A 15,273-nucleotide genomic window follows, 5' to 3' on the forward strand; every position below is an offset into this window, starting at 1 on the left:
CGAAGGAGGCATCACAGGGAAAACGTTGCGTGGTTAAAGAAAACTTGGGAAATAAAATGATGAAGTATGTTTTGGTTTGTTTCTTTCTAGATAATGGAGTCTCCTAGCTCTGTCAACGTTCATGAGAGCACATCGCCAGCTTCTGAAAGTGAAGATGAGATTGAGTTTGTTGGAGTAAGTAGATCCTGTACTGGAAACGTACTGCCTGTTAAATATGCTCCCAGTAGCCTGATAAAATAGGAGGGGGTCTTTTTGTGCTGTGTTGGTGATTGTGATTATATTTTGATGGATAGCATTACTTTTTACAGAATGTTAGGGATTGGAAAGGACCTTGAAAGATCATCTAGTCCAATCCCCCTGCCAGAGCAGGAAAACGTAAATGAGATCACACAGGAAGGTGTCCAGGCGTGTCTTGAATGTCTCCAGAGAAGGAGACTCCACAACCCCCCTAGGCAGCCTATTCCAGTGCTCTGAATTAAAGATAATTTAATTTGTAAATCCTTGTGGCAGATAACAAGTTGCTCTTAAAGGTTTTTCTTCCCTTTCTTTGGAAGGGTCGAAGATGATGTCAGTTGGTCCTCTAGAGATAATATAGTATCCCAGCAGGTGAGTAGGGGATTAAAGTGATCAGTGCAGTATATGAGAAGCCACTGTAGATCACTTCTCTGGTAATCATGTTGCATAGCATTTTGCTTCATGAATAGGGCCACTGAAGTTAGTGGAGTAAAGCACTGCTCAGTCTGCAAAACACTGTCAAAACCACTATACTTGGTTTAGAAGAAAAGGAAGGAAATAATGGTTTTAGATGCCTTAAACAGTCTTATCAAATTTGTGAAGCACTGTGTAATAGCTACAGTACAATGCCTAGTCTAATGCTGACATGTGGTTTTTGTGAATGTAACTTTAAGACACTTAATCTGCTGCATATCCAATAAATGTTTTTAATGCTGCTTGTGTTCTGGCCTCAGTCTGTCAGTGGAGCGGTGCTAGGTGTCAGGGACACATGCAGGAACAGAAGGATGATTTTCCTTAAGGAACAAGTCATGCAAATGAGATCAAATGGTTAATTGATTCCAGAGGACTAATAATCGATGTTTTCCTATGGATTTGTCTTATTTTTAATACTGAACAGTAGTTGGATCTTTTTTCTGTTTTGTATGGTGTTTTATTAAAGCCTGATTTGAAAGTACAGACTTTTTTGCAGGAGTATTTAGCTGCTTAAGTACGATGGACACTTACCTTTTTCTGAAAATTATAAGTAGCTGATTATCACTGAAACTTCTTGGTTTTTTAGTTGATTTGGTCAAAACTGACTAATGAGTTCAGAATTCATTATATAAATACACAAGCATTCATGTGTAGCATGATTGCATAAGCTTCATTTTCTTGAAACACTGGGCAAAGAATGAAGAAGCTAATATGGCTTGGAATGTGTAATGATTAAAGGGCTGCTGGAGCACCAGGAGCAGGAATTGGAAGGAAAGAGACTAAAATCAGTGCTTCTGCTACCTTTTTTTTCTTGATTTCACCTGTGGATAACATGGAGCCTTTGTGGTCCCAGTGATGATTGTTTCTGAGAGGCTGCTCTGTGTAGGAGGGTGATTGTGCTCAGGCTTGTTTATGCAGGATTGGTATCTTGGGGTGAGGAGCTTATTGTCACTGATGAATACAAGGGGAAAGGTGTCTGACACTGGCCATTGCTCACTGGCCTTCGCTCAGCAGTGTGCCTTTAGATCTCCCATTTGCTCCTCTGAGTCAGGGTGAACTTGGACTTTACAAAAGGATTTCTAAACTACTTGGCTAGCTTTAGATCATCATTTCCATATAATGTGTATGACTAAAAGTGTATAGGCTTCATAAATACTGCGTATGAAAGCTACCTGATCACCCAAGTGCTATTTTCTGTGTGTCTTGAGGACTCGGTGCACCAGGTGGTACTTGTATAAATTTAATTAGAGAAGCCACTTGGATATCTCAACCTGCGTTCATTTTCATGGAAAACAAACGGTTGTAGGCCATGTGATCTCTGTTCTTCAGGTGTTAAATATCAGATATACAGGCTGAAGGTATTTGTCTCTCTGGCTTTCAGCTGCATCACAGCAGGAACTGAATAAAACTGTAGAGGTGTTAGTTAGCATCTCCTGAACAGAACTTTTATTTTTGCTCCCAACCCAAGTCAGCCAAGGACTTGTATTTTCTCAGTTCCAAAAATCAAAACTTTCTAAATGTGTGTTGGTTCACAACACTGGCCAGTTACTCATCAGGCTTAAAGCTGGAAATCTGCTGGGACAAAAATTTAGAGCACAAATAGTACAACTTAGAATCATAGAATGGTTTGGGTTGGAAGGGACCTTAAAGATCATCTAGTTCCAACCCCCCTGCCATCAGCAGGGACACCTTCCACTAGACCAGGTTGCTCAAAGCCTCATCCAGCCTGGCCTTGAACACTTCCAGGGAGGGGGCATCCACAACTTCCTTGGGCAACCTGTTCCAGTGTCTGACCACCCTCACAGTGAAGAATTTCTTCCCAATATCTCATCTAAACCTCCCCTACAACTTGTGTCAGATTTTCTTATTTTGATGTAAGCTTGTTGCTCTTGTAATTAAAGTGTTTACATGTGCATACACAATTATGCTTGCCTTAGTATTTTGTCAAAGATATGTTAAGTCTGTGGTCACATATTGAAAGCTGGTTTAATGCATGTGTGTAATTATGCAAAAGTTTTATTGTGCTTTTTAAGTAAACTGGGTGTTTGATCTGAATGTACCTAAAGCTAAAAACTGAACAAACCAGCCAAAAACCTTACATGAGGTGTCAGTGGAGTAGGTGTCTGGTAGCCAAAGATTGATTGAAATGAGGGAGAGGAAGGAAGTGAGACCCCAGTTTAGGACTGTGAGAAAACTTGTGGAGGTAGTAAAAATGAGCTTCACAGAACTTCTTGAGAAGGAACTGTCCTTAGAGATGAGTAAGAGTCTCGATCTTTACCAGCCACTGATTAAACAGATTTGATTATATTAACTGTTACAATTGGTATTTTGCATAGCATACTGAAATTACAGTTTTGTTGATTTAATACTGATGCTTTCAGCCACAGCTGTGAATAGCAGCAGACACACCACAGCTGCCTGGAGACTCAAAAGATAATTTTTGGTCAATTAAAACCTAGAAATTCTCCTGGTAACCAAAATAGCTGCAATTTAGCCATTGGCTTATTGCTGAGCAGCGTGGTTGTTGGTTAATGAGAAGAGTGGTTTTTGAAGGTTGTTTAGAGAAGTAATTGAGAAGTGGAGCTTCTCAGCCCCCCAACAAAATTGGGGGGTTTTTGTTTCAGATTTTTGAATGTGAAGGATCTGCTTATAAGATGGGAAGGCAGAGCATCACTTAGTACCGAGCACTGATGGCTTTTGGGGTGCCAAGTACACCAGTATAGTCAGCTAGAGAGGCCACAACTTTGAGCTGGCTGTTGAGTGCTTGTCTGTGTTGTTTCTTCTGTAATCTCAGGCTGTTGTGTGCCAAGATACTTTCTACCTGGCAGTGTTCACCTTGTTGGGAGATACAAACACTTGGATGAAGCTAACTGATGCTCAGCTTCTTAATGCTCCTACAGTGATGGAACCCTCAGGGTTGGCACTATCTTTGCATTATGTTACTATTTAGCTTAACCAGTTGGAAAAAATGAAGTAATTAAACTTCTCTTAACTTTGAATTTGGGGCTCACCTTGTGTGGAGGTGAGCCAAAAGAGCAAAAGCTAAATTCCTTCTGTTGAGAAATTTCCCTCCATGTGTTACTGGAGTGTTAATTAGGACTGTTTACTGGCAATAGCTGCTGTCTTTTGCTGGAAAAAGGGTATATTTCACCTGCCACCATTTCTCCCATCAAGGTGAAAAATGTAGGAAGTCCATCTGAAGCTATGGCTTGTGTGAAATTCTCAGAAGGCCTCTGTGAATGTTTGAAGGAGGGAGTAGTCATAGGCTCAGTCTCCCTCCATGAGGATGATTTCTGTCCTGGGCCACTGAATAAAGAGGCTTTGAACTTCCACTTTCATTTTTGGTATCAACACCTTTTGGCAGAGAGGAGCACTGCTGTCAGAATGTGCCCAGGCTGCAGTAACTGTCTCCTTAGAAGTAGTATTTGGAGCCTTTTCTGTGTAATGGCACTCAGCTGGGATGGATCTGAACTGGTGTTGTGACGTTTAAGGATGGCTTTCAGTCAAGGTTTCTCATATATTGACTTAAGCAGTTGCTGAGTGGACTTAGTTGGGACAGGTTTATACTGTTTTCCTCAATTTTTATACTTTCTCAAAATAATCTTTTGTAGCACAGATGAGTTCTTGATCAGACCCGGAACTGTAGTTCTTACACTCTTCAGTATTTGTTTTTAATCTTCATCTAAAGGTTAAATTACCAACCAGTGAAACACAAACTAGTCTAAACAATTGCTATGTTTGGGACTTGTGTTATTTCTCAGGAGTGTATGTAGGCAGATGGTGTGGTGGTTTGGTTTTGGTTTGGTATTTTCCCCCGTTTTATTTTTGTGGAAAATAAGGGTGTATATCTTTGAGGAGTCATTTTAAAGAATTACCATATTGCATTTGTGTTCAAATTTGAATGCAACCCAAAAAGTAGTACAAAAAATGTGTAGTAAAAGGCACAGAGTTCAAAAAGAAAATAGAATGTTTCATGTATGCAGACAACATTTAAAGAAGTGTAATATGACTTGTGTTAAAATGTATTTACTGTTCTGGTCGCTAAAACTTCGGAGGCTTGAAAGCAGTTACTTGGCTTTTTAGCTGTCAGTTTCCTAACTTACAATTAGTTCCTCAACCCAGGAAGTAAGTAAACAGAAGTAAGGAAAATATCTGCATGTGAAGAAGCTACAGCTGTTAGGATGAACATTTTAAAAACACATTATTGAACTGATTGGACAGTCGGGTGGTCTGAGGGTGTCTTTGAACTGTTACTTGCTAACACCTTTTGTTTAATAAAGATTTAATTTCTTAGAAGTTTATAGAGGTTGTGAGTTTCTACAAAATGAAGAAAATTTCTACAAATTTTTTTTTAGATTTTATGTACAAAACTATGTTGTCTCTATTTAATCATAGAAAGTTACACATTCTTTTGAGGTAATTTGAGGCCTGCTGCTTAATTCATGTAAGCTTTTGTCATCTGCCCAAGATCTCATCCCTCTTCCTCCCCAGTGAGACAATGAGAACTGTTTATGCCTGGCCAGCTGAACAGCTTTACAGCCTTGAAAGGTGGAAGAATGTAAAGAATGAGGTGCAGTAAGGACAGCAGACAGAATTGTACGCTACTGTTCTCTCTGCTCCTTCTCATGAGACGATAAATCTTCCTGGCCTGCCCTAGCTGGTTGGCTGTTGTTTTGCTGGGCAAATAGCTAATATTGCAGTTTAGTCAAAAACTCTGTCATGTGATGTAGATGGCATTGCATGTACAGACTTTTAAAAAAAGAAAACAACCACCACTCCACACACACTGTACCAAAAATGTAGACTGTCTTTATCTTTGATTTATTTACTTTGAGGTTAGGTAGTAACTTTCAGAATTTGAATGGGAAACTTTATGGTGTGTGGAGATTTTAGTTAACGATGCATCTCACTGAAGGTGTGTACACATGTGACCATGGATGTGAGTTAGAGGCACTAGGAATATTTTTGTTTCACGTTCATTGTACTGATTATGTAGTTGGCGTGTGATAATGTTGTAGTATGATATGGGATTTTTTTTGCGTGACATCAGATTATGTGGACACGGTGCTTGTTTTGTTCCCTTTAAAAACTGAAGATCCTTGTCACAGTGAGTGTGGATGGAGCTCCAAACATTATTTTGTACCTCTGCTTTAAAAAGCTTACTACCTATGTGCTTAGTTTGGGTTGCTGATTTTGACTTTTCTTCTCCATTTGCTTTTTCGTGTTTGTGCCAACATTCATCTACCAGAAGCTTGTGGTAGAAATGTTAAAATTGGTATGAATGGAGAGTGAATGGGAATATATACATGCAGGCACACAGACAGAATGGAAAAAGGAGGCATATGAAGGCATGTATTTCGACTGGTGTTGGTACCACCTAGACGAGCAGCAGGTCATTGGGGTCACAGGCCACCTACCTGAAGTTTTTGAAGCCGTTCAGATGAGGAAAGCAAGAGACAGCATTCACACAAACTAAAACCAAGGCTTAAACCATTAAGATGGTTGCAGAAGACAAAGAAGAGGACTAGAGCCTTAAGACATCCTAAGGAGGAGACAAAAGCAATCAATAATCTTTAGTGACTCACGGAAGAGAGGGCAGGTGGAGAGAGGCAAAAGCTCAGAAAAGGAGCTCAAAAGGAGAACGGCTGCCAGGCTGGGAAGAACGGAGGAGACCTGAGTACTTGTTGGTAGCCAGGGTCCTTTGTTATCCAGGTAGCTTCATGGAGTCCTGACCAGGCTTCCTGGATGCACATCTTTACAAGTGAATGCTGGGCAGACTATTTGGATGTGTGTCTCTGTGCTTTTGAGTATGTGGTGTGAATGGGTGATATCTGTTTTATTTTGAAGTAAAATAACCCAACCCACCCCCCCCCATAATGTGATTCCAGTACAGAGAAGATACTTGTAACCTGCTTATGGAATATCTGCTCAGAAAGGAGTAGCCTTCAGGGCTTAAATGTGTCTGAAACTGTTTCCCACTTCCTTAATGTCTGAAATGCCTGAGGAGTTTAATTTCTTTTGGAGTTGGAATTCGTGTTTTTAAAAACAAACAAAACAAAAAACCCTGAAAAACCATTTTGCATTGCTTAGTGAAATCGAAGACTGTTCCTCTCCTAGTAACAGCCTGCTACCCTGTGACCATTGCATTAATGGTGCAAGTTAAGTGTCTTTAAAAACATAGATATAAGTCGATTGAGAAACTGAAGAATATAAGGTTATTAAGCAAGCCAAGACTGTTCATTCATTTTTTTTTGCTAGTTGAAGTTTATATGTTGAGTTGATATTGTCATTATTGGTGAATACTTACTTATTTGCATGTTTTAACAATTTTGTGAATTAGTCTGCTAAGTGGAAAAGTTTCCCTGCAGGAATTTCATTACTACACCCTCTTGAAAACTTGGTGAAATTCTCCTTCAAGTATTGCTAATGCTCACAATGTGCTGCAGTGCGTGTAGCATTTTATATCTGAGGAAAAAAGTTTAATACTTTTGTGTGTAATTTTAATGCTTTTTTTTTTTTTTTTTCAGGAAGGACCTTTAAGACCTGTACTTGAATGCATTGATCTTGTCAGTAGTGAAGATGAAGAACCTAACAGCAGTTCTTATGCTCATGTGAGTATGTTGTGATGTATCTTGGGACTTCTTGGTTGAATAAAAAAATTAGTCTCCTGTATTTTTTCCCACCAGTTACTCTTCATGCAAAACGTTAGAGGTATTTTTATCAAGTAGCAAATAAACCAGCATTAGTCTTGTGGATTTTTGTCTGCTGTTGAGTGGAAGGCAAGGATGCCAACACTTCATTTTTTTTTCAGAGCCGTTTTTTGGCTTCTTGAAATGGACTTGAAACTTTTATTTGGCTTTCAGTGGTTTTAGCAAGTGAGGTGAAGAAAGGAGAAGAAAAGTGTCACTTTACAAGTGACTTCAGAAGTCAGTGTGTCTAGTCTCTAGACTGCAAATGTGTCTGGCCTACTCCAGGCCTTTTCCTTCTAAAATAACTTTTTAGGAGCAATTTATAGTAGACTTATTTTTGGCAGCAGCGGTCATCTCTTGACTTCTGTTTTCCACTGTTGTGGTAGAGGATATGTGTAATAAAGCTGGTTCTTAAAGAAAGGTGAGTCTTGTGTACAAGCACAGGCTCACTCCACAGCGGTGATTCCCACAGCTGATCATGTAGCAGGAGCAAACTACAGTGTGTAACCTATCTACCCCTCATGGTAGAAAAACCTGATGATCCGCCTTTCTGAAGATACTTGGTCATCTAGTTTTAGAGCAAAAATGATACCAGTTCTCAGTTTTTCAGATGGGCAACATGTTGGCTTTGAAATCTTGAGGAATTTTGTTTACCTGCTTAGAAGAATTTAATGAATTTTTAATTTGTTGGAGATTTCAAAGACACCCAGCACAATCATTCATGTCCCTTCTGGTGTTTTGGGGAGGCTGATGTTGAATTGCCTTGTATGTATAGAGGGATGAGGGGGGCTTTTTTTGTTTTTTAACAGAAGCTACAGATGTTGGTAAATAGGAACAGAAAACTAGCAAGGTAGATCATGGAACTTAGGATCAGAGTATCTGTCCTCAACTATGTCCTGATGCTTGGGCATCACTTTTAACAGTTATTAGTGCCTGTAATTTAACAATTACCAGATAAAAGTAATTTTTCAATTGCAGAGAAATACTAAACGTAAAGATCACATTGACTATCAGAAAGAACGAGTTGCGTCAACCTTGGATCGTCTGGCACGTCATGTTGAAGTAGAGAAACAGCAAAAAGAGGAGAAAAACAAAGCCTTTAAGGTAGTGGACATGCTTTGTTTCAGTAGAATTGCATAATACAAGCCTTGTAGTCACGTGTGTGTTTCACTACTAAGTAATTAAAAAGATTGGTGAGCCAGACCTGGAATTAGCAGCTATAGATTTTTGTTTCTGGGGCATTGTTTGAAACACAACAGGACTTTGTCTCTTCAGTGGCTTTTAACTGATCAATTTGCTGGTCTTACTGCAGCTCCTAAGGGGTAGAGGGGGTGGGGGAACAAACAAACAAAAATACCCACAACTAACTTCATGCAAGCCAATGGTAAAAACTTGTTCTCTTGGTTGTATGTATAGCAGAGGGACTTTAGCATCAATTATTCTGGTTAAATAATCGAAAAACAAGTTACTACAAACCACCATGCAGCAAACCTAGTTATCTACCTGCTTTTGTCTGAGATTTTTGAGAAGCTGTTTGCCACATTAAATCTCTATATCAGATAATGTTTTGTAATGGGATAAAATTTTATATATATATATATATATATATATATATATATGGCATAATTTCAAAGTTGGATCCTATTAATTGTATTGTGCAGCCATTTGAAAGTCATGGATTTTTTAATTTTTATTACAAACTGGGAGGTGCAGTCAGTGGGCCTGAGGGTAGGGCTGCTGTCAGTGGGACCTGGACAGCTTGAAGGAACGGGCTCATTCCTCACGAATGAGAACCTCATGAAATTCAACAGGGACAAGTGCAAATCCAAGATTTTTGGAACATGCTGACTTTCCAGCCTAATTTTCTGAACACTGTTAGAATAGAATGTTAATTGCTTTTAAAGTCACATCATAATTGTACTAAAGTTCCAGCTTGTTATAGCCAACAATAGGCTATGCAACTGTGATACCGCAGAGTAAAGGGCTGTTAGATATAGTCCAAGGTAGCCTTGAAGTCCAGAGGCCTAGATCCTTCTCCTGTCTCCTTCACTTAGAATTTGACTATCTGGTAATGTCTCCATATACAGTTTTTCAACTCTAAAGTGGAGTCAGAGAGAGCTGTGTAGCCTTTAAAGTACTCTGAGAGTGAAGGCTAAAAAAATCCTTTTCTTAATTATTCATATTTTCCTACGGAGTGGCTCCTCACTCCTCATCAGGTAATGCAATCTGCAGAATTAAAATTGTTCTTCAAAGTGAAGCTGCTGCTTTTTGCTTTTTTTTTTAACCTCAGCAGTGGAACAAATTGACTTCAATTTCAATAACCACTTTGTGTTGCTTTCTTTTTTAAATTTCATTACTACTTCTTTCTTTCTTATAATATTATAATTATAAAAATCCCCTTGGTTATGTACATACTTCAGAAACCTCAGTAGGTGCAGTAAGAGTAAATTAATTGACCTAAAATGTAACACTTATTTAGGGCACAAAAATTAGTACTTTTTTAAAAAAAATAAAAAATTTCTTGCTGTTACCTACCATCTGTGAGAAACAAGCAGTCGGTCACTGTAAAGGACCCTGGCCAGGCTCTTGAGTGAAGCACTTCTGTCGAACGTTCTTGCGAGAGCGGGTGTCCTCACTAGCAGGCACACACCGCCGGAGCCACACGCAGATTTTAATGCCCTATTCCCAACTGCAGAATTCCTCCCCTGTTTCCCTGTTGGTGGGGTACTCCAGGGTTTACAGCCTATCCATACACCTATGAAGTCCCACCATAGTTTAAATTTCCTGCCACTCTATTTTAATCTCCCACCCCCTTTTTATTGTTTTTGTTTGGGGTTTTTTTTCCTCCTTTTTATAATGTGGTCCTAGGCAGTTACTCAGCAGCACATCCTTATCTCTAGCTACACATCTTAGTTCCTGCCAAGTCATCCTTGCATTGCAGGAGCTGAGCCCTCCTTGTTGCAAGACATTATAATTTCTCACACATCTTTAATCAGGTTGTAAGATTTTTCCCCTCCCCCCCCCTTCTTAGGTTTTTGTGGTGTGTGGTTTTTATTTTTTTTATTTCTTTTTTTCATTGGGTTTTTAGAGAACCCACATGTAAGTTTTGGTATACATACTTGAAATTTTATTTATTTATTTATAATTTGATCATTACCTTACCTGATGTGCTTTCTCCTTCAGGAGAAAGTTGATTCCCAATATGCTCATGGGTTGCAAGAACTAGAATTTATTCGGGAACACAGTGACACAGAAGCTGCAAGATTATGTGTGGACCAGTGGTTAAAAATGCCAGGTAAAAATAGGAAACTAAGTTTCAGCAACACGTTTTCTAGGTCCTGCGCTGTAGTATAGAACATCTGATAATTGCATTGAGCAATACTGATACTGAGCCTGCAGTTGTCTCTTAAGCATAATCAAATTTTACAATATTAACTTTGCTAGAGTGTGGCATTTGGAAGTTCTTATACACTAATTTCCATAAAAACTATTCTTCTAATGTTTTGCTGCTTAGAAAATTTAATATTCAAAGTCTAAAAACCACTAAGGCAATGTTATCTGCTTTTATAAGCAAAGTTACTACAAGGAAAAATATTACTGTTGAACTGTTGCTCAGGAAAATGTCTACATAAGTAAATACAACTCCAGGAAGTTAAATCAATTTTAAATATTGCCTGGAGGACCTAGAGGAAGAGTGTCAAAGTGTTTGAAAAATAATCCTACTGAGGACTGAAGAGACAGATTCTTCAGCTGAAAGAGTGCATTTACTGTGGTAGGTTTTTGTTACAGTGCATTGTTAACTTGCTTTTAAGAATCAATATAACTTGATTTTTTTAAATGCTTTAGGAGTTGTGTGTTACTTTGTTTCCTTAAGCCTCTGTAACTCAGATTCTGGTGAAGTGCTTTGTTTTATAACACAGGTCTCAAACCAGGCACCATTAACAGTGGAAAAAGGGGTATTTATAAGAGGGCAGGTCAGACGCAAGTCAACAGGAGTCCCATATCTTGTCCTGTGATGCATTGCAACAGAGAGTTTGATAATGGACATCTTCTCCTAGGTCACCTTCAAAGGTAAGAACATAGTGTAAGAGCTCAGTGCAATAAATAATAATGCAATAATATGCTCAAACTTAGGGCATCAGCATCAAGTCTACTTTAAACTGCCTATAGGGACAAAATTCCATTTGGAGAGCAGATTAATATGTTACAGATTTTATATAGATGATGTGATGAACTTCCTAGTTGGTTGGTTTTTGTGGGTGGTTTGGGGGGGTGTTTCTGGTTTTGGGTTTTTTTTTTTTGTTGGGGTGGGGGTTCATTCAGAATTTATTTCTTCTTGTTGAGCATTTTTTAATATCTATGTTTTTTGAGAAACAAGATATCAGTTCTCTAGTTCTGTTATTTCTTCATCCAAACTTTAAAAAGAGCAAAAGACTAATGTATATAACTTCATTGTAAGATTAAAAAAAATGCCTCTAATGAAGGAAAAGAGGAGCAAGAGCTATAGGCTGGACATCTGTTCATAGCTGATCATTGCTAGTCGACAATCTGTGTCTGAGATCAATTCCAGCATGTACTGCCTTTAACTAGTGAATGTGTCATGGGGAAGGTGGTAAGGAGAGGAGCTGAAGGGAGTGTTGTGGGTTAACCCTGCTAGGCAGCTCAGCCCCACACAGCTGCTCACTCACTCACCCCAGTGGGATGGGGAAGAGAATTGGAAGGATAAAAGGGAGAAAACTCTGGGCTGAGATAAAAACAGTTTAATAAGGAATTGCCATCGGCGGGCAGGGCTTTATCACACATAACAGTTACTTGAGAAGACAAATGCTATCACTCCGAGCGTTCCCCCCTCTCCTCCCTCACACAGCTTTTATTGCTGAGCATGACACCATGAGGTATGGAATATCCCTGTGGTCAGTTGGGGTCAGCTGTCCCAGCTGTGTCCCCTCCCCGCCTCTTTCCCACCCCCACCCTACTTGCTGGCAGGATGGTCTGAAAAACAGAGGCGGCCTTGAGGCTGTGCAAGCACTGCTCAGCAATAGCTGAAATGTCCTTGTGCTATGAATGCTGTTGTTCATAAATCCAGGACACTGGATTTATGTACAAGCTGCTGCAAAGAAAATTAACCCCATCCCAGCCAGAACTAGTGCAGAGAGGTAAAAATAAATGATTTTTAAAAATCTGTGTAGGAAATGAACACTTTCTTAGTTTTCTTGCTCTTGCAAACAGTATGATTCCTCTGCAGAGTGCTCGTTATAATAACAGGTAAGCTGCAGGGAGATTCACCTCTGTACAGGATGCTTAAATTGAGAGAGTTAATGATAGAGGAAGTGAGGACTTCTACAGTTTAGGTTGATTTGATAGGTTTTTGTCCAACAGCTTCAAAAACCAGAATTTTTCCCAGTAAAAAAACAGTTTGACTATTGAGAGGGGACTAGTTTGTTAATTATTTCTTCTTCTCCAGGTTTGATCATTCTCCTTGTGACCCAACAGTTACATTACATGGACCTCCAAATAATGCTGTTGCCTGTGTGGTATGCTGCAAAATATTTTCAACCTCTCAACAGTACAGTGATCATCTTTTATCTAAGGCAAGATCATAAGGATAAGTAACTTACCTGACTGAACGTAGTAGAGGTTTTTCAAGATATATAATTACGCACTGATTGGGGTTTTTTTACCTTTTAACCCTCTTTCTTTCCCCTCCCTTCTCTGATTCTTAAAGACAGTTTTTTCTTACTCTGCTGTGTTTCAAACACCTGGTGTGTCCTGACAGTACTCCTGTTAGGTCTGACCATTAGGTTGTACTTTTCAGAGGACCGTAGTTCTGTCTTGAATCTCTTGTCCCTCTATTGGTGCTGTAAAAAGATATTCCCTTTTTTTGCATCTCCAAAAGTATGAAAGATAAAGGCAAGAAGTTAGGGTGAAAGAAGTGATGGTAAAGAGAAGCAGCAGAAAGGAGGTGAGGAAAAAGAGGCAACAATGAATAAAGAAACTTGGGTGATTCAGATGCAACTGTTTCCTCTGTTTCCTGTCTCTCTGATGGACGTATTTGCTGCTACTCACTAGTTAATTTATAGAAGGGAAGATTATAATCTAGCATTTGAGTTTCAGTTTGAAATAAGCTAATAGTATTTGCTTTTTCTGTTGTTCCTCCCTACCTCCACTCTTTTTTTTTTCTTTTTTTTTAATAATGCTTTCTTTCCCTGCTGGTTCATAACTTGCCACTATAAAGCCTCAGTTCAATGACAGATACTCAGGTGTTATCTTCAGGGTGCGTGGTTTTATTTAAGCAGTCTGGTATTGGATTGGTTAACAGATAGAAGTTTAAAAGTTTAATGTTTTAATAGCAGATATTATTGTGTACCCACCTAGTCTCCAGAAGCTGTGTTAAATTCAGGGTAAGTTTCACATAAGAAGATCAGACTAGATTTAGCTAGTAATAGTAACTCATGATGTGTAGTCGTATCTGACATGCATCATAGTTCATGCCTACTCTTTTTCTGTTGCTTCCAAGTTGTGTGCCTGTGGTGTGTCCAGGGGCATTAGCAGGAGTTACAGATAAGTTTGGTGAAAGGAAGGGGCTCTTGCAGCAGGCAAGAAGATGGGATTAGTTTGGTGTGGAAGGATAGAGAGATAATCTCAAACAAAGCTGTGGAAGAAAGCATAAGCATGTCATGAAGATTCTTTGAGTGACTTAAGAAAGGAGTAAGCAAAAATGTCAGAAACAAAGTTAAAGGATTTTTGCCCTGAAGGCAGAGATAGGAAGCTGATGTAGAAGGCAAAAAGGGTGGAAAGATTTGACTTTGATAAAAGTCACGGGCCTGTCGGGCTACTCTTGAGGAGCAGCATTTTGAGAAGCTGGAGATTAGCAAGATTAGGGAAGAACCGACATGAGGAAAAACAGCTGCTTTAGTGACAGAAGGAGCTTCTTCTGAGAACCTGGGTAAAGGGACTAGCTAAGAATTGATGGAGCCCATAGTTCCTGAGGAAGGTGTTTGCTCCTAGTGATGCAAGAAGGGAATGGAAAAGTTGCCAGTGTAGTAAGGATGGGTAGCCGAGTTCAACAGTGGCAGTTTGGCCAGTCCCTTGTGTCTCAAGAGCTGAAGTGCTTAGGGGCAGCCTGTAGATAAACATAGCTGAAAATCTAAAAGTGAAAATATTGCTGCAGAAGTGAGAGAGGAATGGAAGAACATGAGGAGAACTGGGACTGGTTTCTTGACTTAGTCTTTTTCCTAACTAGATCGTTTTCTCTTCTAGCTAAATGAAAATGATGGACATAAAGAAGATCTCCCTCCACAGCATATTCAGTGTTTTGCATGCCCAAACTGCTTCCTCCTTTTCACCAAAAGAGATGAATGCTTGCAGCATATGTCAGGAAAGAACCACTTCCTCCAGGTTTCTAAATTGAGTGGTATGTGGCTGCTAAGTTGCTGCTTTTCATTCCTTCTGATAAATGATCCTTATGATAGGTTTTTCTGCTGTGTAAAAAAGCTTAAGGTTTTTAAGCTTGTTTTTCATGAATTCTTATTTTTCTTATAGAGTCTTGGATGTGATGGTTCTGTAAGAGGAGATGCTTTGAAATTCTTATTTTTGTGTGGAAATTATTCCTCCATTGCAGTTGCTGTAATGAGGAGCAGACTTTCCTTTATCTCCCTGCTATCTGGTCTCTCATATAAGCTTCTCATCCTCCAGTGACTCTGTGCAGCTACTGTCCTAAAGAAGTTTACATTTAGCATGTTGATAGGAACTCGGACCAAAACACATGAATTTATTTTTTCAGTTCCAGTTAGACTGGTTATGATGATCCTTCCCTTTACTGTACTGTCTGAAGTCTGCTGGAGGCTATTTTTCTTGTCGCTGTCCTTGGCATTCC

The 15,273-nt window shown here is 39.2% G+C and overlaps 1 protein-coding gene across 1 annotated transcript in view; it reads left to right on the forward strand.

Annotated features, from left to right (window-relative positions):
- The first annotated feature begins 93 nt into the window (after nucleotides 1-93).
- ZNF451 (zinc finger protein 451) overlaps nucleotides 94-15,273 on the forward strand; it is a 38,124-nt gene continuing 22,944 nt past the window's right edge. Inside the window, exons 1-7 of the mRNA XM_010167569.1 lie at nucleotides 94-174; nucleotides 7,236-7,319; nucleotides 8,376-8,501; nucleotides 10,581-10,692; nucleotides 11,318-11,468; nucleotides 12,862-12,988; nucleotides 14,658-14,811. Of these exons, the coding sequence (XP_010165871.1) occupies nucleotides 94-174; nucleotides 7,236-7,319; nucleotides 8,376-8,501; nucleotides 10,581-10,692; nucleotides 11,318-11,468; nucleotides 12,862-12,988; nucleotides 14,658-14,811 (835 nt within the window). The remainder of the gene's footprint in view (nucleotides 175-7,235; nucleotides 7,320-8,375; nucleotides 8,502-10,580; nucleotides 10,693-11,317; nucleotides 11,469-12,861; nucleotides 12,989-14,657; nucleotides 14,812-15,273) is intronic.

This window comes from Antrostomus carolinensis, unplaced genomic scaffold, assembly GCF_000700745.2.
Source record: "Antrostomus carolinensis isolate BGI_N321 unplaced genomic scaffold, ASM70074v2 scaffold9585, whole genome shotgun sequence".
Classification (NCBI taxonomy): domain Eukaryota; kingdom Metazoa; phylum Chordata; class Aves; order Caprimulgiformes; family Caprimulgidae; genus Antrostomus; species Antrostomus carolinensis.